Raw genomic sequence first — 23,775 nt, forward strand, 5'->3', positions numbered from 1 at the left:
TTCAGGTTAGCTCGGAAAAAAAGAATACAAGGATCGCAATTGTAATTGTTTGTACAAAGCACATTTCATGAAGGTTAAGCTCAATGTGCTTTATGCTGATAATAAAAACAAAGCTAAAAAAAAAAATTAAAAGTAAATAATCAATTAAAGAAATAATGAAAAAAATCAGCTGTTAATAGTTAAAATAAAATAAAAAATTAATACCAGACAGCTTACAGCAGACAAAAAAAAAAAAAAAAAACACAAAATAAGATCAAATAGAAAAACACTTTAGAATGGATGATTGTTCTCTCAATTGAGTAGAACAGATGAAAGTTTGAGACAAACATCAAAGCCAATGCAGTAATTTGATGGTAAGATATTTTGTGTAGTGGTGGCATAACATATGATCTCTAATGTGCAAGATTTTGTCAGAAAAGTCAAGTCAAGATTTATTTATATAAGAGATTTGAAAGATAACCATAGTTGACAAAAGGGCTACACAAGTTGAAAATAATATCATTAAAAATGTCAGATATGGGTTAACAAGGCAGACACAAAAAAACAACAATAAAATAAGAATAGAATAGAGAAAAATAGGAGCTAAAGGTCAGTCAAAGAAAAAAGTGTGCATTTATGTAGATGAAAATTTGGCTGTTATAGTTATACAGGACCAAGTTCAGGTAAGCACACAGTGAACAGAAAAGTATACAAGACCAGGTTTGAAGGTCTATGTTAACTGTTATGCTTTATTCTTGAGCCCTATAAAATGTTGGTTTGCTATTTATAAATACATTTCTAGAATCCTCGTCACCAAACTGACAAAAAGTTTCGTTTTATAATATGTTGTGGATTCTTAAAAGATCCATGGTTTTTCCCCAAGTAAATGTAAGTTAAATTTATTCCTGAAGGAGATATGCAATATATAATCGGTACTATCCATTCAGAAAATATACCTGTAACACAAGGATATAAATACATCTTACATCGGTTTTATGTCATTTTGTGTGTGGCAAGAGAAAAGAACAAGGCGGTCTGAATTTTTGCTCTACCTGAACATATTCGTCAAGATTTTCCGAGGAACACCTGAAGGCACCATGCCTTTGAGTGTCGACAGCAGCGCCGTTTTACTGACCTGCACATATTCGTGATGGCACTCAATAGACCTGGAAACAAGGTAGACAGACTGCACTTTCTACATGTGTGTAAACTGAGATATAACGCATTTCATTATTCCTGAATATCACAACAATTGTAATAAAAAATCTTGGTTAACAAACTGAGTTTACCTCATACGAAGCACAGGTACAAATACCAAGCCGAGGGTCTTTTGCGCCATCTGTCGAGCACTGTGGGAAATAAGGGAACCGTGTTACAAGAACTTCGAATTCAAAATACAGTAATGGAAAACAATACAAGCAAATAGAAGAGAGAAAGGGTCGTTTAAATTTGTTAAAGCTATCCTTCTTTTTCTTTACACAAGCTTATTTATATGTAACTATATAATAACCGAGAACAGGACTCATTATGTACAGAAAAGACTGATTTATTTGTTCTACCCTTGGGCTTAACCAGTTAGAGTTATGCTAGCTCACTGACGGTTATAGCTCGGAAACCGTCGGTATTTTGCTAGCTACACTTAACTTTTCACAATGTGGGATGCCACACGTTTTTAGTTCAATATAAACTTTCGAAATATATTTTTAGTGTCAAACGGTGAAATAGGCGTTAAAATAAGTACTACTAGGTCCTCGTCAATTCCAGCTGCGTCATTGGTGTTTATCTCTAAAAACAAAGTGCAGTGTTGATTTTTTTTAGCTTACGCCTTAGTTCTTTGATGTCAGTTTACACTTTGTTTGCCTTTTTTTTCTTTGTTGTCTTGCATTTTGTTGCAGACATGTTTGGGTATGAGAAAATATCACAACTGTTCATGGACACACCAGTCAACCCAAGCCATAAGCTGTCCTTTAGACTTATATTGCTTTATTATGGCTTTGAGTGCTGATATGAGACACTGTTATCTCCAACTCGAGTTTCTCCTCAAATGTGCCATGATAAGGTTTCTTTGTAATTTTAGGCTTACCATATCACACTTGGCACATGTTATTTTACTTTTTACTTTCTTTCTTTTTACTTACTCTTTTAGGCTATGTCCCCATAATCAACTGACCCTTTTCTTCAAACACTCAGTCAGTTTACGCTTCTACTCATAGTGTTTGCCAGTGGTCAGTTTTTCAACAACATAACATCATTACAATGTAAAAACATCCTATCCTAATGATGTCAAGGGAAAAGCTTTTCTTTCCAACACATGAGTGACCTTGCCGCTTTATATTAATAAATTACTTCTTCTTCTATGCAGAAAGGGTTCAAGGATTTCAGTTAAATGTGAAAAACTGGTAAGGTAATAAAAAAATCATGAGAGAGAGAAAAAAAAAAAAACAGTGTCTGAACTCATTGTAACCCAAAGAAGCGAGATGAGGCAGTGCATATTGGGGTTTCGAACGGATCAAGCCTGAAATTACACACTTGCATTGATTTCAAATAGAAAACGAAGGTCGTTTTTGCAGTTAGAGCTCTTGCCAGCTAAAGAAGACTCAATGAAAATGACAGATGGCCATTAATTACACTGGGCATTATGGGCAGTCAGTCTCTAATTAGACTCATTGAGCAGGAGGAATCACAGCATTAGAAATCATGCACGGGTCATTTTTTATCATGCAGTCGATAGCTTCCTCCAAACAGACTTTTTGAGGCTTTGCTTTTGCTTCTATGACTGCAAATTGAAATTTATTCTTAAACCCTTGAATGTTGGAGGTTAAAAAACAGACAAGGGTAGGTCTTGGCTGAAAACTGAGTGAAATGCTGCATACAGTGTGATTTTGAAAGGTTGGCCTCCTCCCTGTTCAAGTCTGGACAGGCAGGAAGTACGCCCAAGGTGCTGTACTGTTTCTCTCTGATGTTGACCCTGCTTCATGAACTTAAAGCTGGCTCAGGACCAAATATATGTTTCAGGTGCGTTTCACCTGAGGGCACAATAATGCATTGCACCAATCCCATCACAGCTTTTTCCTTCTTGTTTTTGCGTGTTTTATTTTTTTCTGACAAGGAATAAACCATGTGATTTGTAATTTTTAAATTTTCTTTTAAAGGAGCTCTAAGTTGAGAAGGCGTTAGAATTTGAGTGAAATGTCCCACAGATTTCAGAAACAGGGCCTACAAACATTACAGGTATCTCCTGCAGTGACACTTCCCAGCCAGCAGATGGCACCCTGTAAAAACAAAACAATCTAAGAATGTTGCAAGACTTCTTTTTGATGCAATACGTTCAGTAATAAAAGTCATCCTGTCTCATGATTTGTCACCCGTGATTAATTCTTGGGATATGCCTCCATGTTGAGTTTGATGCTCACGCACCAGTTATTCACATCCTATTGCACTTCGGGAGTAATTCTCTGCTAAATAGGCTAAAATCCTAAACCCACCCCCCTCCTTCAAGTGATTTTTGATGTTTCCCTTCTCTGCAGAAAGATAAACAAGCCTGAAAGCTTCAATTAGCCCCTAAAAGGCCTACCAGCAGCTAAAGTATATTACCTACTGAAGATGATTCATAACATCCTGCATTAACTTTGTCAGTTATAATCCATCACGAGGTAATAGTCTTAAATAAATCTCAGAGTAATTGAGATGAATCCCTCATTTCAATGACAAGTCTGCTTTTTAAGACCCAATTATCACTTTGAGTTCCCTGGCCCAGCGGATGTGCGGGGTTCGGGCTCTGAGTTGGCTGTTTCAGCACAGTGGCAAGGATGGAGACATGGACTCGGTCCAAAGAGGGACGGAAATCCTCCTCCTGCATCAGAGGGCAGGGAGATTTATGAGCAACGCACACAATCTTAATTTGTGCTCGGCCCGATAATGCATCTCAAGGCCAGAATAGTTCTGCTCAGTGTTTCTTAACTGGATGTTTCTTTAATTATATGTCAGAGGCCATAAAACTCAGGAGGAGATTTTCCCACAAAGCACCGTTTTATGTCCCGGTCATTACTGTAAATTACCAGCAGCAAGAAAATAAAGACTTCAAGAAATGCAAAAAGAAAAGTGGGGTTTATTCATATCCATACACTCTGCTTTTTTTCCACCCTGTTGGTACACTGATCACTCGTGAGCCTCGTTATCGACCAGGGAAGAGATTGTTCACCTTAGCGAGCATGTGTGAGTACACAAGACCTCCATTCATCACACAAAGGAAAGAAAAACAAACCTGTACAAATACTGAATAAATGAATAATACAAGAGCAGTTGTAAACATATACATATTCACAAATCCATAATAAGAGACTATTTTCCCCCAATCTAAGCTGATTACACACTTCAGACTGCGTGTGCACACTAACAGTATGGTTATCAGACATGGCGGTAATTCATAGTTAGATCTAATGGAGAAATCACAAAATCGGGAGTTTAGATGACCTCTACATGAAGGCTTAACCCAAAACTCCTTCATCTCTGCAGCCCTTTGCATGCCACGAGGTGGCTTTAAAGTCCTACAGTCTGCCCCTGTCTGTCTGTCTGTCTGTAATATTGCCTTTAAAATGATGCCGCGTAATCTTTGGTGAAAAATAACTGTCCACATATGTGTGTGAGAATTCCTGCAAAAATCCTCCTTATGCTTTCACTCTAACAGGTGATTATTTAAACATTTAAGTTACTTATAAGAGCTTAAAAAAAGGCTTCCTACCCTGCTTAAACATTTCCTTTCAGGCTTGGCACGCATACACACACACACACATACACACACACAGGCACACAAAAGTCAGGCAGGTCAGTGCATCATTTGCTTCTCCTCCTGTGTCTTTATATTTTCTCACAAAATCTTTCTCTCCCAAGCCATTTTTCTTTTCTGTGGCGTCCAGTCCGCAGATGCAGGGACAGAGAAGCCTTCGCTCTCCTCAGCTCAGTTCAAACCCAGCAGATGACTCGATGGCGTACAGCAGCTTGTTCCTCATCAGGTGTTGGTCGCAGAACTCTGGCAGCTTGAGGAGGTTCATGCAGGTGCTGGCAGTTGGGAGGCGCTCCAAGTCAGAGCCGCCGTTGTGGATGCAGAAGACCGGGTAGAGCTCCTGTGTGGGACACAATTACACGTTTGATGAATCGGTTGAAGTCGTGGAGAGAATCTGAACATTTTGAAGCTGTTAAAAGACGGACGAGAGATGAGACGTGAATCAACTCATGTTGATGATCATGATGTCCAAAGCAATCCCCATTAAGTAATAATTGTCAGATTCTGCAGAGGGGATAAATGTTAAAAGAAAGGCGCTAAACGTTTCTGAGGTATAAATTTAGGAAAACAGGTTACTGCTTGAAAGGTATGATCAGGAAGCAGGCGTGTGCTTTGACCTTTGAATGAGCCACAGGAGGAATGGTCATTTCATGTTGTCTATCTAGCATTTTTTAAATCAAGCCTCGCTGTGATGAGGCCACCTCATCCGAGGACGGTGACACCGACCGTTTCCATCACAAGCAGCACCGGCCAATGAGTTGCTCCACCTTAAATAAAATACACCCTGATTTCATCCCGCTATTCTAAAGTTAGCACGCGCGGTTCAGCGGCCACACTTGCCCGATTAAATGTGTCTTCGGGGGCTTAGCCGTAACGACCCCATTTTTCTGACAATTACCGTATTAAACTATCGTTGCTTATTGAGAAAGTGCCATTACCTCGGCTATCATTCTGGAAAAAAAGAGAGTTTCCATCATCTTTTTTAAATGGCTTCTCCTGACAGAGCTATTTCTCCTCTAATGAATCCTGTGCCGTTTCACGACAGCTAATTAAGGCTTAGCTGGCTCAGGCTGAGGGCCGGGTCAGGGGCCACCCCCCCACTCCCCACGAATTATTGGTCCTGGAGAGGAGACGATGAAAGAGGGTTGGGGGGGACACGCACACGCTGGCCAAAGTCAAATTGATTAAACGAGGAGGAAAGGCAACTGTGAAACCCCTGGAGGAGGTACAGCGATGGATTTTAAGGAGAGTTTTGTTCCCTCATATACTGCAGGACCTCAATTAGGTTATCTTAACTGATTGGAGTCATAAAGAGAACTGAAACCAATCATATGATGATTACAGCTTCTGCTTTGACGAAGTGAGACTCATAAAAAACTCTTTAATGGTTCTGAGCAACACTTTCAGATTTTTCCCCCCTCATCTCAAACTGCCCGAGTGTCCCATAAATCAAGTCAGCGAGAGCGCGAAATGGCTTCCAATTAGAAAATCATTTCAGAAATAGGTTAGCAGTTATGAATCAGCACAGCCGAGACAATGTTTAGAGGTATGAGGGGGGTTTGGCCTCCTTATAGAGTCGTTTAGAGAGAAATTGCTTCTTTCTGTCGTGTCACTCAGGAGGCAAACGTTCAAAAGTTGAAGTTCTGAATGAAGACATCTGTGCAGACAGGATCTGTTGGCGCTTACAAACTGACTCTTCAAGGTGGGGTGTTTACACCACTGATACACTTTGACTCAGTGTGTAATGCACAAAGCCATAACTGTAAAATATATGGACGTTATGTCTGTGACATCATCCATTTTTCTCTGATCAGGCGTTTTAAAGACACTCATTAATGGGGGGCAATTTTGGTAATAGTGAACTCAACCTAGCTTTGTTTATGTTAAGATTAGATAAAGAGAAGAGACTTTTACAAAAAAAACATTTGGTAGCAGAACTCAGTTTCAAAGGAGAACACGAGCTATGGAACGACTGCGATAAGACCTCGTCACACAAACATGAGGTGAAAATGATCAGTGTGAGGCTTGTGAGTCACCGCAAAGCCCTGAGAGGGGAACCCTTCCCTTTATTAGATGGAGCACCTGCCATTAATTCAATGCTGGGGAACTGGACTTGGATAATTTTGACGTAAAACTCAAGATTACTTCGATCATCGCAGAGAGCAGGATTCAGACTGATGTTCAGGAATAAAATGGATGAAATCTTTGACTGATCAAACAAATATCTGTTAAAAAATGTTGACAATTTAAACACGTTTAAAGATACTGTGCATGTGGATGCTGTTTTGCCACTCTGACGTAGTACATAAAGTAGATTAGGGTTGTACATTAACAACTCAGAATCTCGCTGTATAGTCTAGTGGTCTAGGTTGCAATGATTTTGACACGGTCTTTTATTTTGAAAGTTACTGTTTTTTTTAGGTAGTTTCTGGTCACGACTTCCTGTCCTGCTCGATCTTTCCTACGCTGAATTTATGCGTCACAGCTCCGCATCCGGCAAAAATAGGATGGCTGTGTATTACCTGCAACACAACAGACCAGCTACCCAGATGTACTGCAACAGAGCGGATCCTGTGTAAGTTGACACATTGATTTGAATGAAACCTATTTGATCCCTTTGCTGTAACAGGACGGAAACAAACTGCTTACGCATCAGGTGAAGAGGCAGGTAGCCCAGGTCTGAGTCCAGCCTGTGTCATTCCCCACTCTTGCCCTGTTTCCTGCTCTATCCAGTGTCATATCCTCTCTGAATGAAGGCATAAAGGCCCCCCCATTATACTTTAAACAAAAAAACAACTTGGGCCCTACAAAATACTTCCTCAAATTCCCGTGGATATAAAACATTGAATTCTGACTGAAAGCACCAGTGGCAAACTTCTTAGAGAGATTTTTAACACCTAAAGCATAGAGTATAAAGCTAAAGTATACATGACGTAGTCTTGGTTAGCTAACTGGTTGTTTTAGTCCCCAGAGGCTGCATCTCAATCAAGCTGAATTAACCTTTCAAAACTGAAGTGAGCTTAATTACCTGATCCTGAATAGAAAACAGTGACTGTAAATCTGGATCAGGCTCAAACCCTTTGAGCAACTGAGCCCAGGTAGTGCACGGTCTGCCCCACAAAAAACGGAAATCCAATCAAGTGTTAGTGTCTTTTTTTTGTTTTGTTTTGTATAAACTCATGAGACTTAATTTAAGCCTAATTCACCTGATAAGCCAAAAGGGTAAAAAAATGATTATTTCTTGATGAAAGAAACTAGCTAAGCAGAGCAGATTTTTTAGTCTTTTTAAACATTTCAAGTGTCATTTTGTGTCTTTCCATATTTTGAAATAAAACTTTTAACAGTGTGGAGAAGATGTAAACAGAGAAGGAATGATGATGTTTATGGGGTTAAAGTCTGAAGTAGGTGAGAAAGTCACCTTGAAGCCCAGGAGTGGAGGTCTGGAGCAGCTGGTGACAAACCGCAACAGTTTGCGCTTTTCTTCGTCTGTGAAACCTTCGACTACCTCCCAAAAGATCTGGATGACAGGGTGAGTGGCTGAATACCCACCTGAAAGAGACAAAGATGGAGAAGATTAAATTATCTACACTCAATCTCTATAAAGAAAATCAGCTCTGAAAACGTAACTACCTGAGTAGTTTGTGAACTTTTTCAGGTCGTCAATAGAAATTGGCACATGAGCCCCAGAGATCAGCACCTGTTCAAAATATGACAAACACATTTTAGCTTTGATGAACAAGTTTCAGCTTGATGAACAGCTTTTCTCAGCATGTGACGTATACCTGGATCTCCTGCTGGTCAAACATACGCAGCCACTCCAGGTTCACCACATTAGCCAGGCCCTGCCTGAAGGCCAGGCAGTGAGGTCTGATCTGCTTGTTCAGCCTGTAGTCGGCCACCAGATGGATGTAGGCGATACGGTTCGCTGTGGTCACAGGAATGTCTTTCCCTCCCTGCTTCAGCTCCACCACCTGGATAAGAGGACAAATGGTGACTTTTTAAAAGACACAAGTTTTTTTCTTGAATGGTTTGAATAACTGTATGACAGCTGGACTGCATTCTTCATTATGCATATCACCTCCCAACAAACAGTACATGTGCCAGGCAGACATAACTCACTCACAAAGGTAATGAAAAGTATTTTTTTAGCAGCATTCTGATTAAAGGTATGGCTTAATGTGTGTGTAGCTAAGTGCTCACTAAATTTAGCACACACCCAGTGAACATCTGCTCCAACACAATTTGGCCCCAAGTTCTCTTTTCATTAGCTGTAGAGCAGTTAGCACTTGATAAGATGTGCTCATCTGGGTTCATAAAGCGTGGTGTGTGGGATGACATCATGGCAGATACACGGGTACAAAATGAAATGATCATTTTCACATATGGCTTTTAAGAGTGCAATTGTGTGTTTTCAAGACTTAATAACAAACACTATTCAGAAATAACCAATTTTGGATTCGATAATCTCATTTTACACTGTGGATTATGATCAGGCACATATACACTCACTGGCCACTTTCTTAGGCACACCTGTCCAACTTCTTATTAATGCAAATTTCTAATCAGCCAATCACATGGCAGCAACTCAATGCATTTAGGCATGTAGACATAGTCAATCTGCTGCAGTTTAGACCAAGCAGCAGAATGGGGAAGAAAGGTGATTTAAGAGACTTTGAACGCAACATGGTTGTTGATGCCAGTCAGGCTGGTCTGAGTATTTTAGAAACTGCTGATCTACTGGGATTTTAACCCACAACCATCTCTAGGGTTTACAGAGAATGGTCCCAAAAGAGAAAATATCCAGTGAGTGGCAGTTCTGTGGGACAAAATGCCTTGTTGATGCCAGAGGTCAGAGGAGAATGGACAGACTGGTTGGAGCTGATAGAAAGGCAACAGTAACTCAAATAACCAGTGGTTACAACCGAGGTCTGCAGAAGAGCATCTCTGAACGCACAACACGTCCAACCTTGAGGCAGATGGGCTACAGCAGCAGAAGACCACACCGGGTGACCCTCCTGTCAGCTAAGAACAGGAAACTGAGGCTACAATTCACACAGCAACACCAAAACTGGACAATAGAAGATTGGAAAAACGTTGCCTGGTCTGATGAGTCTGGATTTCTGCTCCACATTCAGATGGTAGAGTCAGAATTTGGCATCAACAACATGAAAGCATGGATCCATCCTGCCTTGTATCAACGGTTCAGGCTACTGCTGGTGGTGTAATGGTGTGGGGGATATTTTCTTGGCACACTTTGGGCCCCTTAGTACCAACTGAGCATGATTTAAAGTCCACAGCCTACCTCAGTATTGTTGCTGACCATGAGCACAGTGTACCCATCTTCTGATGGCTACTTCCAGCAGGATAACGCTCCATGTCATAAAGCTGGAATTATCTCAGACTGGTTTCTTCAACATGACAATGAGTTCCCTGTACTCTAATGGCCTCCACAGTCCCCAGATCTCAATCCAATAGAGCACCTTTGGGATGTGGTGGAACGGGAGATTCTCATCATGGATGTTCAGCCGACAAATCTGCAGTAACTGTGTGATGCTATCATGTCAATATGGACCAAACTCTCTGAGGAATGTTTCCAGTACCTTGTTGAATCTATGCAGTTCTGAAGGCAAAAGGGGGTCCAACCCAGTACTAGCAAGATCTCTCTACCTAATAAAGTGGCTGGTGAGTGTATGTATGTGAGACTTCTTTAAGATTACTTAGAAAGTCCTCACAGGGACTTTAAAGAGCGAATATTACAAACCCAGAGGGATGAAGAATGTGACACTTTCCAAATCCAAAACACTCATTCCTTTCAGATTCATCACAAAGTTTCACTAAACAAATCAGACTTTATCAGCAATGAGTAACAGCAGGAACACGCAGACTGCTCTGAGTCTTTACAGACACCTCACAGATATTTGATTAGCTGCTACAACAGACCCGGATCAGTCACCCTCTGACGCAGTTTCAACAAAAACTGATTGTTAAGCTCCAAAAAGGTCTTCAAGTAAGTGATACTGAATAAGATTGTGCCATTATTCTGATTTACAGGTAATCATTTTCTGCTCCTTCTCTCCCCCTCACACACGGTGAACTCTGATTATGTGCTAATGTCAGAGAATTACCGCCCTTATCTCGCTTGCTCTGGCTATCTCACGAGGGCAAATGGAGGGCAGACTGCTCCCGTGTGTGCCTAATCTTTCACAAATTGTTTTCCCTATCGTGTTTGCAATGCCCTATTTGTGACCAGGAGGGCTACATTGTAGCTAGAGCGTTTCAGGTGTTGTTTGAGGAGAGCTAATAAGACGCGTTAAGGCCTTGAGCAAACACAAGCCTGACAGAGTGCATGTGTGAGGCCATATGAGTCAGAGCGGTGTTGGCGGTACATCTCTGCAGCCTTGAGCTCTGGAGGGGACGTGCTTAAGAGCGGTGCTTTGCTTCTGTCAGGCGTGCAGGGAGATAATTTCAGAGGGGAAATGCGGGTGGAACGGTCAACAGAGCCGTTGTGTTCACGGCGCTGCAGTGGAGCTTAGGGTGACAGCAGCAACGTGCTTTATCTCTCTGAGAGCTGAAAAGTGGTACATCATGAGGGAAATGAATTATTAACGCCACAAAGAGGAAGGATCCAGACAGGAGAGCAGGAAAAAAAAACTCATTATCCCAACTGACGGTTACCTGAGCCTCTCCAAGATCATTATTGACCACCGTGAAGTTGAGGCCCAGCTCTTCCACGTCACCCTCGTAGCTTTTGAGGAAGAGGAGGTTCCGGTACATCTCTGGGTCCAGCGATGCCAGGTGGTGGATGTCTACATCTGCACTGGTTCCCAGGAGTTTAGAGAGGAAGAAACTGGCAAAGGGGAGCTCGACCAGCATGTTCTCGTACAAAGCCTGTTGAAGAAAACCATAAGGAATCAGCATCGGACAACAGGATTGTAGTTCCTTTAACAAAATTTGATTCTGATGCTTCAAAAGTCCCATTTTTTTCTACCAAGAGGCCCCTGCAGAGGTGTCCTTTACTCTTAAGTGAACACGCTGTGTGGTTTATCTGGTAGAAAACTTAAAAAAAAAAACACTTATATGGCACAATCTGAGTTTTTCTAATACACTTTGGTGAACAGAATGCCAGAAGGATCTGAAATATAAGATCCAGCAAGCTTGTTTAAAGTCCTCTGATTGGTTTTAGGTTTAGATTACCTCCCACTAGGGTGGTAATCTAAAAAATATGTTTCTTTTGTTTTTGTTTTTTTTATGGCAGGATTAAGATTTCTGCACTATTCCATAATTTTATCGAGTCTTGTGTCCTCATGTTGTCAAGTCATTAAAAATACATTCATTTAATCACGCCACAGCTGTAAGAGTTCTTGAGTTTCTGCAGAATTCACCTAGCTTTAGCTTTTAAGAAGTCACCTATGTACAGTCATTGTGACTATACTTAGAAAATGTAAATGTACACATATTCTTTGATAATAAATAATTCAACACCACAATCAAAAAACTGAACAATGAAAGTTATCCTCAGGTCCTAAGACCTGGATGTGGCCACGTTTGGCATAAAACAATGCTGTTGTAGTTTTCTGCAGGCATCTGGCAGGTGAAATGTTAAATAACAGCTTAATGCTTCAGGAATGAATGGCCACATTTGATTCAACTGAGAAAAGTCTGAGTTAGAAGTCTTAAAGATGCTGTGAGGAGCATCTGTTTTGATTGCACTCCCTCGCCATCTTGTGGCCCGGAGTCTCCACACATTGTCATAAATTGCTTTTATTGAGGCGAGTGTTTGTTTTGAAATTCAAAAGAGATTGGATCAAAACAAATTTTCCTTGTTCAAGACGACTTTTTACTGGATACAACGCGCCAAGGTAAGGTATTCATCAGTACAGTTGCGTTGGGCTACAGTTTGAAACGTGACATCAAGTAAACATTGTAGCAGCTGGCTATGTGTTAATCCAGTGCTCTGATGTATCTGCAGACTAACAAGACAACAAGTAAACACTGTCAGTTTGTAAGAAATTTAGTAGCCGTTTATATTTGGCCCAACTGGCAGTCCAGTGCTCTAAGACATGTCCGTAATGTGTAACGTTAGTAAATCCAGGTTAGCTAGTTCGTGCTAGTCATCTACCAAGCAGAGCAAACGTAACCTCACTCTTCATTTTATTGATAGACTCTCAAGTTTGAACAGACCACTGCAGAATAACTGCTGACTGTGGGTTGGAATGAACATTATCACAAACAGTTTAGCCCCTGTGTTTTGAGTGATACAGCCTGAGCTAAAGGCTAATTAGCCTTTAGCTTGGGATGTATCACTTTCCCATTAAGCTTTCTTCTGCTCTTCTGTCCTTTTTCTGTCTGACACTTAGGCTCCTGTGTTCACCATCACTACAAAATTAGTCATAGAAATCGTTTTTAGCAGAGAAAAACACAGATCTCTGTGTTTTCTCTTCTCACTACTAAACTTTGTTAGCCGGCGTGGTGTTGAGACCTAGACATGCCATAGATCAATCCGGTCCTAGACAACCTGAACTGGAAGCCAACACATAGAAAATTTAAAATAACATGTAACCAACAATATTGGCACTGATAATCTCATTTTAAAGTGTGGATTGCAATTAGGCATATATCTAGAAGAGAGACTTTTCAAGATCACTTTCAAACTCCTCACAGCCCCTTTAACTTTGAAATTAACACTGAATGTACAATCGTGGCTATCCAAGATGACACTATGAGCTGTGGCCTGTGGTACATATTCAAAATTGAGATAAATATAAATGCAAAGTTAAGGTCTCACCTGCTTCTGTATCATATATTCAAGTGTCATGTTAGTAAATTTGATCATATGCAATCTAGTCCATCTGAAACCCACCAGCTTTTGTGTCATCCACCTCAAACTTTATAAATGCCGATTCTCACCTTGACCTGAAATGCCATTAAGAAGCAGAGCCGAGCAGGTGACTCATAAAACCCAAAGCTAATGTACTGGAATAGTCCGAAAAAGAGCCCGCAAGAGGCATTAAAATATACAGGTCTTATAAATGATACCGCTAAAAACCCTGACCGCATCAGCTAAATGGATTATAAATCTAGAGGATTTCCATAATGCATGCATCTTAAACACACACGCACGCATAAATCACGGCTATTTTCTAAACACAGGTTAATTGCACAACTTCAAACATTGTCTATTTTTTATGCAAAATAATCCACTTAGTATTTCTCCCATGGCCGCTGCTCGTTTCAGACCATATGCGCCGCATGGCCCCTTGAAACCTATCAATAACACTTATGCCGGGAAGAGGCAGCAATAAGTATATGGAAAAAACCTGTAGCCTTATTTTTTCAGTGCCACTTACTTTATTTATGAGTGTTTATTGCCAGAAATTGTGCCAAAATGACTCTGCCTGGAAGGAATTAATTATCATGGCCCGGGCCTTTTAATATAAGTGAGTGCAGTGGCAACGCAATTAAAGCAGATCGCGGCACTATCAGGTGGAGTAAACGCCGGCCACACTGCAGGTGCGTTCTGTTAGCTGCCAAATGCGCGGCTTAATTTACAACATTAAGAATCAATAAAATTATAATGCCTTTCAAACGCATCGCAATCAATCAGGAGAGCACACCTCGCACACCTCTACAGGGAGTGTCGGATTAGAGGAGGAGGAAAGTTTCCTCACCCGCGTGGTTAACGGAGCAGGGAGGTTACTTCTGATGGGGTTGGAGGTTTTGTTCTAATGAGAGAAAAATGAGGCATGAGGAAAGGCTCCTCTGCAAGCGATATCACAGACTTAGAAATGTGATTCTCTCCCATCAAGGTGATTAAAAGTGACTCTTTAAGCTTGAGTCTGAAACAATAGAATCGAATAAACAAAGTAACCCGTTTTCACCGTTTGTGTCTTAAATCTTTCAGCCTGTCAGCGGAGGTGGACAAGTGAGGAAGAGGGATGACGACCGGCCTCTATTCTGATGTTCAATCCCATTTCAGTGAGTACCCTAGACAAGCCACTCCTGCCTGTAATACATCACCTCCACAACAATGGCACGCCTCGGACATTAATTAACAATATTAATCTCCCGTGTCCTTTGAGCCGCAGTGTGCTCCGTGCACGCTGCGGCAGCGGTGATGCAATCTCAATCTATATAAACGCTCGCCTTTTATCCCGGCTATAACAGCACTAAACAAATATCAATACACCCCTCAAATGGCCACTCAAACGTCCATTTTTATGGAGAAAGAGGAACTTAAGGTAGGGTTAATTGAAAGTCAAATTCAAATTAATTTCCCCCTGCCTAATTGCCTGAACCATTAGCTACTGAGAGCACAATATTGAGAGGGGGAGTGGAGAGCTCGTAGCTGCTGATTGATCATTTCTCACTTGATCACGGAGAAGCAGAGAAAAGAAGAGGAGCAGAAAAAAAGGAGGAGGAGATTAAGAAGATGCTCTGATAAGTGGACGAGACCAAGAGAGAGAAGAGACCTGGATGTTCTTGACTGTAAAACAGATCAAAATGCTATTACCACATGCTTTGAGCGCTTATTTATGTCCTGTCTGTGCCGGCCTGCTGATTTAGTGCCAGCCCAATGCAATCACTACACAAACAAGAGGTAGGAATCATCGGCTAATGGAAGCCCTAATTGAGAGGCGACCGCTTGTCATGAGGTAATTCCTCCCCGGACAGAGATGATGGCCCCCCCAGGAGGAAGGCATCTTGATAAACAATCGCTACCACGTGCATTAGGGATGATTTAGAAACATTAGGCTCTAATAAATAGTGCCATCAGAGGAAGGAAGCGGGTGGAAAAAAAAACAATGCCGTCAACAGATTATGCAGAGGGGTAATTAACTAAACTGAGGCGAGTAAAGTTGGAGGTTCAAGTTACAGCTCTGAACTTTAGATCTTTCCCTGAAACAAATGGAGGTAATTTCTCCAAACATTGTCAGTTTCTCGAACAAACACCAAAACAGAACTGCACTAAATCAGCAGAATTTACATAAAGACTGGGGGCGGCTTTGGCAATGACTGCAGTTAATTTGAACAGCTGATGTACTGGACGTCAAATCAGTTTATTTTACGACTGAGTCTTAAAGCGTTTGATGCCTTCTTCTAAAATTACTTCATGTTTAAAAAGTTCATTGTTTTCCCTGATTCACCTTTCCAAGGATCCTTCCCAGGAAGTAGTAATGCCTTGTGAAGGAGTCTCCCACCAGCATCTCTGCTGCCGGGCTGGGGTACAGCAGGCCCTCATTGGTCGTCTTGAAGAAGCCCTGGTTGGGATTGAAGCCCGATTTGAGGAGCTCGTTCAGGAACTCGCGAAAGATGCCGCCACCGTCAATGCCCGCCTCGTCCAGACCGTGTGCGTTCAGCAAATGGACTCTGATCCGCTTCTTCAGGTCTGGCTCTGTAATTTATTAAGTTAGGGTAAATGTGAGAAGATCAACAATTAAAACTCTTCAAATATAATAAACATCAAAGTGAACAGCTGGATCCCATGCATCCAATCAAATCAATCAACGTGAAGGAGTCTGGCACATTTCACCTCCACTTGTTGACACTGTAGCCGACATGCATTCTAAAACGGTTTACATCCTTTAGTTTCATCATCTCTTTCATTCATTTCCTTGTGTTTCCTATCCTCGAGACTGGTCAGTCATTAACTACAAATGTTGAATTTTTTGCCCTTTAAAGAAATAAATAATAAAGAGTAGTATAATATGTCTTCTATAAAACATGTTATTGGCTTTAGCGATATTGATGAGGGGGTATCAAGCTTTGTTTTAAGGCTTTACGCTGTCACTCTGGTATCCCCATCGTGGCTTCACAGCTCAAAAAAATCCTTATTTTCTCTCATTCTGTGTTTTAGAAAACTCTTATTTCAACTTCCTTCTAAAAAGTTTAATTTTAGTTTCCTTCCTTCCTTCCTTCTGATTGGCCAGCCCTTAGAGGGCCTGTGCAGGCAAGGGCTACACCTTGGAGTTTGTGGCCTGCCCCTGCAATGTGACATGAACCAGTTAGGAGATTTTGAAAAAGTCTCCTGAATATCATCAAGACTTCATTTAAATATCCAGCATTTTAACTCTAGAGCCATGTTAAAAATATGGTAAAGCATAATACCCCCTCTTTAATATCCTCAAAGAAACGGATCATTAACCAAGCTTTTTATGTTTGAGATCATTTTTTACCAAGACATAATTTCTAAGGTGTGGTTAAAAAATTGTACTCATTAAGTGCAGACATCAGCACTGTAACTCCAAACCCTCGTTAAATGATAAAAGAAAGCATCATACCCCTCTTTAAAAAGCTGGCAGAGTAAAAAAGAATCTCATGCCAACTGTAAAATACTTGTTGTGGTTTTGCTCACCTCTCAAGATTCCCATCTGCATAACTACCACTATACATTAATCCTTACTAACAACCACTTTTTGGTCTTTTGTTTGCCTCAGACATTAGCTCATAACCAGTTTACGATAAAAAAGAGAAAAAAAAAACATCAAAACACATAATAAAACTGAGTTAAAGCACATGACGTATTCCTAACTGATGAGGTGACACAAGCAAAGGTGAAGTGAGAGAAAGGGTGAGACTGCACCCATAAAAAAATGGAAAGAAAAAAACAACTTTGATAATCTTTCTATCAAAAAATTAATCTTTAAATGTCTTGTGTTTTCCACCATTCTAACACTTCTTAAAAGGGTATTTGGATACAACTGGACCAATATTGACCACTTTAGCCTTCTAACCTGGACTATATAGTATAACCAAATTGTTTATTATGTTGTTTATCTTATTTCATGTTAGGTCTTTGTGGATTTTATTGTCTCTGACAACATGCTCCCCAATGGATTCATTTTTTCTGTATTTATTTTTATTTGGACTAAAGCATCTGAGGATTTATACAGGGGGAAGACAGGGGTGACTTGAAACAATATTTTATAGCTGCTTTAAACTATGAACCTTAAATGCTGCGGCTGGTGAGAAAGTAAGGCATCCTTTTGTCTCCATTTATGTGTATTTTCCTCCATCATATTACTCTCCTAGGACAAGGTTCACTTATAAGGTCTCAGACTGATCTCCACTCCAGGCTCTTTACAATGGTGTCAGCTGTATTTGCTGCACACTAAAGCTCACTCAACAACCAAAAAGAAAACTTCAGATTAATAACCTTTTTGCTCATGTAAAAAATAACAGACACTGAAATTGAAAACTTGTGTGTCAGAACTATAGGAATTGTCTCCCAACGACAGATTTTGCAAGGAAGCACTTACTGACCTGCCAAATATTTAAATCAAACCTTATCCCAGGTCATCCTTCAGAATAATTAATGTTCAGTGATAAATCAAGGTGGCTATAACTTATAGACACATAAATGATATAGATCATGTCTTCAGCTCAGGTCCCCTACTACTCTTTTTAATCAGATTGCCCCCACCAAAGTGCCCTTTCAAATTCAAACACAATAGAGGTGACTTAAAATAATTGACTCTGCTTTTATGTGATCCATTATAATAATCGGAGCCACAATTATGCTTTACTGAAATTCAATACAGTGCACAAAGGGAGAGTTAGCCTACATCTTTGATGCTAACTCGCAGCTTCATCCTCAGCGTTAAGAGTTATTTTGTTAAGAGAACAATGTTTTTTATAGAGAATAAGAACCGTTTCAGGAGCAGCATCAACATCTATTTCACTGTTTGCTTTCCTCTTTATACTAAACGCAGTAAGTGATGGCTCATACTAAGCAGAATCACATGAAATCTTTACCGTTTTCTGGTGACAGCTTATCGTAAGCATCCTCGTAGATGTAGTTGCGTCTGATGGTAACATTGATGCCGTCAGGGAATGGCCCGTCTCCCTGCACGTCCCGTTTGTCAGCATAGATTAACCTCTGGAAGATCTGGAGAGCAGGAGAGGAAAGGTGAGCGGCTAATCCTTTCAGGAGTAAACAGTTTCCTTCTGTCTGAAGGTCTGTCTTCACTTTTAACGATCTCTTTATTTCTTTTTACACATGCTTTTCCAAAAGTTAAATGAATGTCACCCTGTTAGGCTCCCAAATACAAAAACAACTGACACAAACATTCATACTGAACAAAACAGAATGAAACCAAGGCTATTACAAATGTAATGGCAGTTTTCTTCAGACATTAAAGCTCCTTTAAGGAGTTTTTAGAAGTCAACAAAACTGACTAAAATTAACAATAAAGCCTGTGTATGATCTAAAGAAGTGAATCAGCTCACAAGCAACACCTTTGGTAATCTCTATGTTGTTATTCCATAAGCCCGTCATCCCTGCTGAGGGGTAGGTGTCTGATGAAGCATCCATTTTCAGAGTATCTCCATCCCAAAAGTGCATCAGATAATTACACATACCTTGTCAGATGTTCAAAAAAGCTCACTTTAGCTTTACTGTATCATTGTAAGAATTAAACGGTTTCACTGAAAAAATATCTTAGCGCTTTGCCACACTCGTACTTCATTTCATTTGAGATTTCTTTTGTTCTTTGTGAAACATTGTGAAATACCTTGACTCGCTCCTCAAAGGGAACCACAAAAGGGAGCTCTGTGAGGATGGCCAGATGTCTCTCTTCAGACACAGAAAGCTGTGGAGGCTCCGAACCAACTGATAGGAGACAAAAAAAAAATGGAAACACGTCAGCACAGTTAAAAAAACACTTTATAAACACAAAAGAGTAGGTTAAAACTATGAATCATGGAGAAAAGTCAGAAATTAGTGCAAAAAATAGTTTAGAATGCAGGACAAGAAAAATTCAGGCCAAAATAGTTTGAAAATCTAGATCCTGATCCTGCCATAAACAAAATCCTGATAAATTCCCCTAATATCACCCTCCAATGGCGATCATTTTCCCTGAGAAGAAGCAAAAGTTTGCTGATTAAACATCAGTAAACTTTTGCTTCACCCAAAAATGACGTCTTATTGTCTCTAATTGTGTATTTATTTTGTAAATTTTGAATGAGGCCTAATGGAGCTTCCTTAGCCTTTTAGTCACTTCAAAACCTGCAGTTTCTCCCAACGTCTCCCCTCAGTACCTGTTTTTCTCAATCTGGGCTGCAGATCTTTAATTGTTGCATTTTTTTAAGATTGAATCTTGTGGGGCCAGTTGTTCAAAGAATTTAATCCAGATCAAAATGATCCAGATTTAGAAATCCCAATTCTTGCTATCCAGGATCAGGTAATCCATCAAAGTTTTATGCCAGTTTTTCAAAGCATCATTGGATTGGATCACCCTGATCCAGATACACAGTTTTTTAGGATTACCAAATCTGGATTACCAGTGCTGTAAATGGGACAACATGTAATATGGGCTACCAGCTCTGTAAAGAACAACAGGTAGAAGAGCCAACATGGGGTCATTGAAGGTGTTTTTTTATTTTGAGAAAAAAACAAAAATAAAAAACATCCACTACTTTTTTAATTTCTTGTATGACCCCTCATCTGAGCCACAACAAAAGAATAACAAATATACATAAAAATACTACAAAGTGGATGTATTCTGAAAACGTCTGAAATGCAAAAAAAAGGGCTAAATGTCCAACACTTAGCAAAATACATAAATAAAAGAGTTCAGTGTTCTTCTTCATCTGTGAAGGAGAGTCCAGCATTTTAAGCTCTGCTTTTAGAAGGTGGATCTGAAGTTTTTCTCTGGTTTGCTGCAGTTTGGTCAGCTTCTGCTCTTACAGTTTCTTTTTTTTGTAACTTTTCTGTACTGAAGGGCTTAATTTGTAGCCTAAGTTAACTTTATCTCCTTTATTACTGTAATGGTTAAACAAGTGAAATGCAAAATACAAATAAAATTATAGACACTAAATTGTAAAAATGTATTATTTGACCAATTTTAAAGTTTTTCTACATTTTCTTCCTGAAATCCACCTTAAAATCCTGCCTCCTGTTGGGATCAGGATAGTCCTGTTGATTTGGATCAAAGGATGCCAAATCCGACAGAAAAGTTTCCAACAACACAAACTGAAGGTTTGATTTGGATTAAAACTAGAATTGGATTACGTAATCTAATCTGATTCTGAAATCTTTTTTTTCCTTTTAAACAAGCCATTTTCAGCGTCTGGAGAGTTTAATCCACTAGGATAACCAAAATATGATTGGATAACCTTTGAAAAACCAGCCTGTGGGGATAAACTTCTCAATCTGACGCTTCCTCAGAGTTAAACACTTATTCACCAACATCATTAGCCTCTTCATGCAAGTAACTACTGTTTACAGGCCAGCCATTAAGACACACTCTTAATTACACCTTTTAATTGACCCAACTGTGAACCTCCTAGCCACCCGCTCTCCATCCATTAAGCTGATGTTTGTTTTGTATTTAACTCAGGCTTTGGACCGTTCAGCCCACAAAAAAAAGCCACAATGGCTGAACCGCTCTTCACCCTCCTCACTTAGCGTCCACTGCAGCTCAATTATTCTGCTCAATTAGTCAGTCTGATCTGCATTTTCCCATCAGGTTTCCATCTTTGAGGAGAAATATGGCCTCCGAGTGGTCAATACGCAGCTCATTCATCAGCCATGGGCCTGTCCATTTAAGGAAATGAGAAAAGGCCAGACAAACACATGGACCAGATGTGGCTGAGTTCATCAGGTACTTTCACACTAATTGGATTTATCCCATGCTGCCTGTGAGTGGGGTAAGGCAGATCATACACACATTGTTATCAGCTTGTTTCACACCATACTTGAGCTGGATGAAGCTATGCCTGCATGTGTCAGGGTGTTTTACTTTGAGTTGGCACAAAATTAATGCAGTGTTACATCTGTGCAGACGAGGAGAGGTCAGTAACTTTTTTCCTACAATGGTTTGTCAGATAATCATTTCACGGTTAAATTTGCACCCTAACTTTTTCTCTCCATCTACAAACACTTCAATAAATAGAAACCATAGAGATGAATCCCTCTGAGAAGGTGACTTTGGTCAATTAGGATGATTTCCTGGACTATGCATCAAGCCAGCATCAAGTATTACTTGGTACAGTTCTCCCCAGGAGCTGCTGAGTATTGCAACAGACCATTAAGAGAAAGGTAAGAGAGAAAGGTAGTTCTACCATCGAGTGTGGACTGAAGTGGCCCGATGCGACCCATCCGCCGCGTCCTCCACACGTGTCTCGCAGAGGGAACATATAATTGGGTGACCTGCAGAGGAAAAGAGAGACAGGATTAAAAAACAAACCATGAGTGCAGTTGGTCCAGGCTAAATGTAGCAACATTACAATGACTCAACAGGAATACCTCAAAGGCTTGATCTGTTGTTTTATGTTTCCTCCTGTAGTTTTTACAGATTAAAGAGGGGGGATAATGCTTTGCCATATTGTAAACATGGGCATGAAGTAGCAATGATGGATGTTTATATTAAACGTCTGCAAATTTTCAAATCTTAATGAGACTTTCTGAATTGATGATGTCATCTCATAAGGATCTTCCGATTGGTTTGTGACACCTTTAAACAAAAAAGGTCTGTACACAGCCCTGCCTTCAACAGGCCTCAAATGGGCTGGCCAGTCAAAGGAAAGGGGGTTTGTGGGGCAAAGAGCCTTAAAGAGACAGCAGCTAAAATGAATCTTTCAGACACAGGCTGAAATATTGTTTTGTTTTTTGTTTTTTAACACCAGTGTGAATTTTTTATTTATTTATTTTTTTTACTGTAAAAAATTTGAAGCTACTTCGGTGGTATCAAAAGGACAGAATAGAGACTTAAATAAAAGCACAATGGCCCCTCTTTAACTTTTCTTTTTTTTGAATTAACTAGATTGTTTTATTTTGCACCATATTTTTTGACCAATAAAGTTTCTTTTTTTAAAAATTGTGCTCTAAAGATGGCAAAACAATGGCTGTTATTCAATAAGTGTTACCCGCTTTAACCACTATAAACAATGCAAAATCATTGTTTATATAGTGGTTAGCAAGCTTTTTAATTGCAGATACTCAGAGCTCAAATTCTCTTGTATTTCTTTCCACACAAAGTGGAATATTACCTCAAACAAGAAGAAATCTAAAGTCCAAACAGTCATGAGTTGCCTACCTTATCTGCACGGATGTTGACCTCTGCAGAGAGCCAGTGACCTGCTGGACAGAAAGGTCGTCTGATGTCCCGAGCTTTCACCATTTTCACCAAGTTGGTAATGACCTGGGTAATTTATCAAACACACACAGACATAAACATACTTACAGGTGATACATCTCTTTTAATGTACATTACAGGCATTTTAGAGCAGAGAACAAAACACTTATATATCCTGTGTATACGCTGCTTCACGGGATGAGGTGCCTCCTCTTAGAGGGAGGAAAAAAAGCAATTTGAGAATTCAGCCATTAGTGAACCATTTATGGGGAGTATAAAAGAAAAACGACCTGTGCTGTCCCTCAATGTCCAGCCCCGTTAATTACGGACGAGGTCTGCTGACATCAGCCATCGGGCCGAGTATGCAAAGCTGCACGAGCGACCAAAGCCAGTGCTGGGTGTCTGAATTATGCAGCAGGAGTCTTATTATTAAAACTTCTCTCTGATATTCATTTTTGTGATACAGTCTTGATAAAGAAAAATGGTTTATTGAAGTCAATAAGGTGCAGTTACAGTTAAATATAAAGTTTTCCTCTAAGATTCGAATCTAAAGCCCAGTTTTTGGAGACTTCAGAGTGGCTTTGACTTGGCCTTGGCTTTGCAGTTGCTACGGCTAGTCCCCTTCAGAAATATAACCTCATGCATGTCATTGCATGAAGATTCGTTAAGGTAGCCGTTACGTCTGCCAATAACCGCTTAAGCCACTCCATTTCCATATAATACCCAGGCCAGAGTATTTCAATCGAAATCGTCGTCTCTAAAGCCCGTCATTTTCATAGAACGACGATCAATCTCAGCCGATCACTACGAGGCAACCCGAGTCGGCAATAATGGCAAGTGCAAAATGCTGTAAGAGGTGCGTGGCGATGGGTTTGGAGCAGGCCTACCCCCTGACTCTGGGAATGAATAAGCATTCCTTAATTAGCCCATCGGGTTAAG

General features: G+C 40.2%; 1 protein-coding gene across 1 annotated transcript in view; it reads right to left on the reverse strand.

Annotated features, from left to right (window-relative positions):
* Positions 1-4,086: 4,086 nt before the first annotated feature.
* ube3c (ubiquitin protein ligase E3C) overlaps positions 4,087-23,775 on the reverse strand; it is a 32,358-nt gene continuing 12,669 nt past the window's right edge. The window contains exons 15-24 of the mRNA XM_074693690.1: positions 22,798-22,902; positions 21,824-21,911; positions 19,273-19,370; positions 18,515-18,647; positions 15,907-16,154; positions 11,438-11,650; positions 8,545-8,733; positions 8,393-8,459; positions 8,181-8,311; positions 4,087-5,102 (exon numbers count right to left, since the gene is read on the reverse strand). Coding sequence (XP_074549791.1) covers positions 4,932-5,102; positions 8,181-8,311; positions 8,393-8,459; positions 8,545-8,733; positions 11,438-11,650; positions 15,907-16,154; positions 18,515-18,647; positions 19,273-19,370; positions 21,824-21,911; positions 22,798-22,902 — 1,443 coding nt within the window. The 3' untranslated portion in view covers positions 4,087-4,931. The remainder of the gene's footprint in view (positions 5,103-8,180; positions 8,312-8,392; positions 8,460-8,544; positions 8,734-11,437; positions 11,651-15,906; positions 16,155-18,514; positions 18,648-19,272; positions 19,371-21,823; positions 21,912-22,797; positions 22,903-23,775) is intronic.

The sequence above is a fragment of the Halichoeres trimaculatus genome, unplaced genomic scaffold (assembly GCF_033239565.1).
Source record: "Halichoeres trimaculatus isolate MK-OKI-2021-1 unplaced genomic scaffold, fHalTri1.1 fHalTri1_scaffold_18, whole genome shotgun sequence".
NCBI classification, from domain to species: Eukaryota; Metazoa; Chordata; class Actinopteri; order Labriformes; family Labridae; genus Halichoeres; species Halichoeres trimaculatus.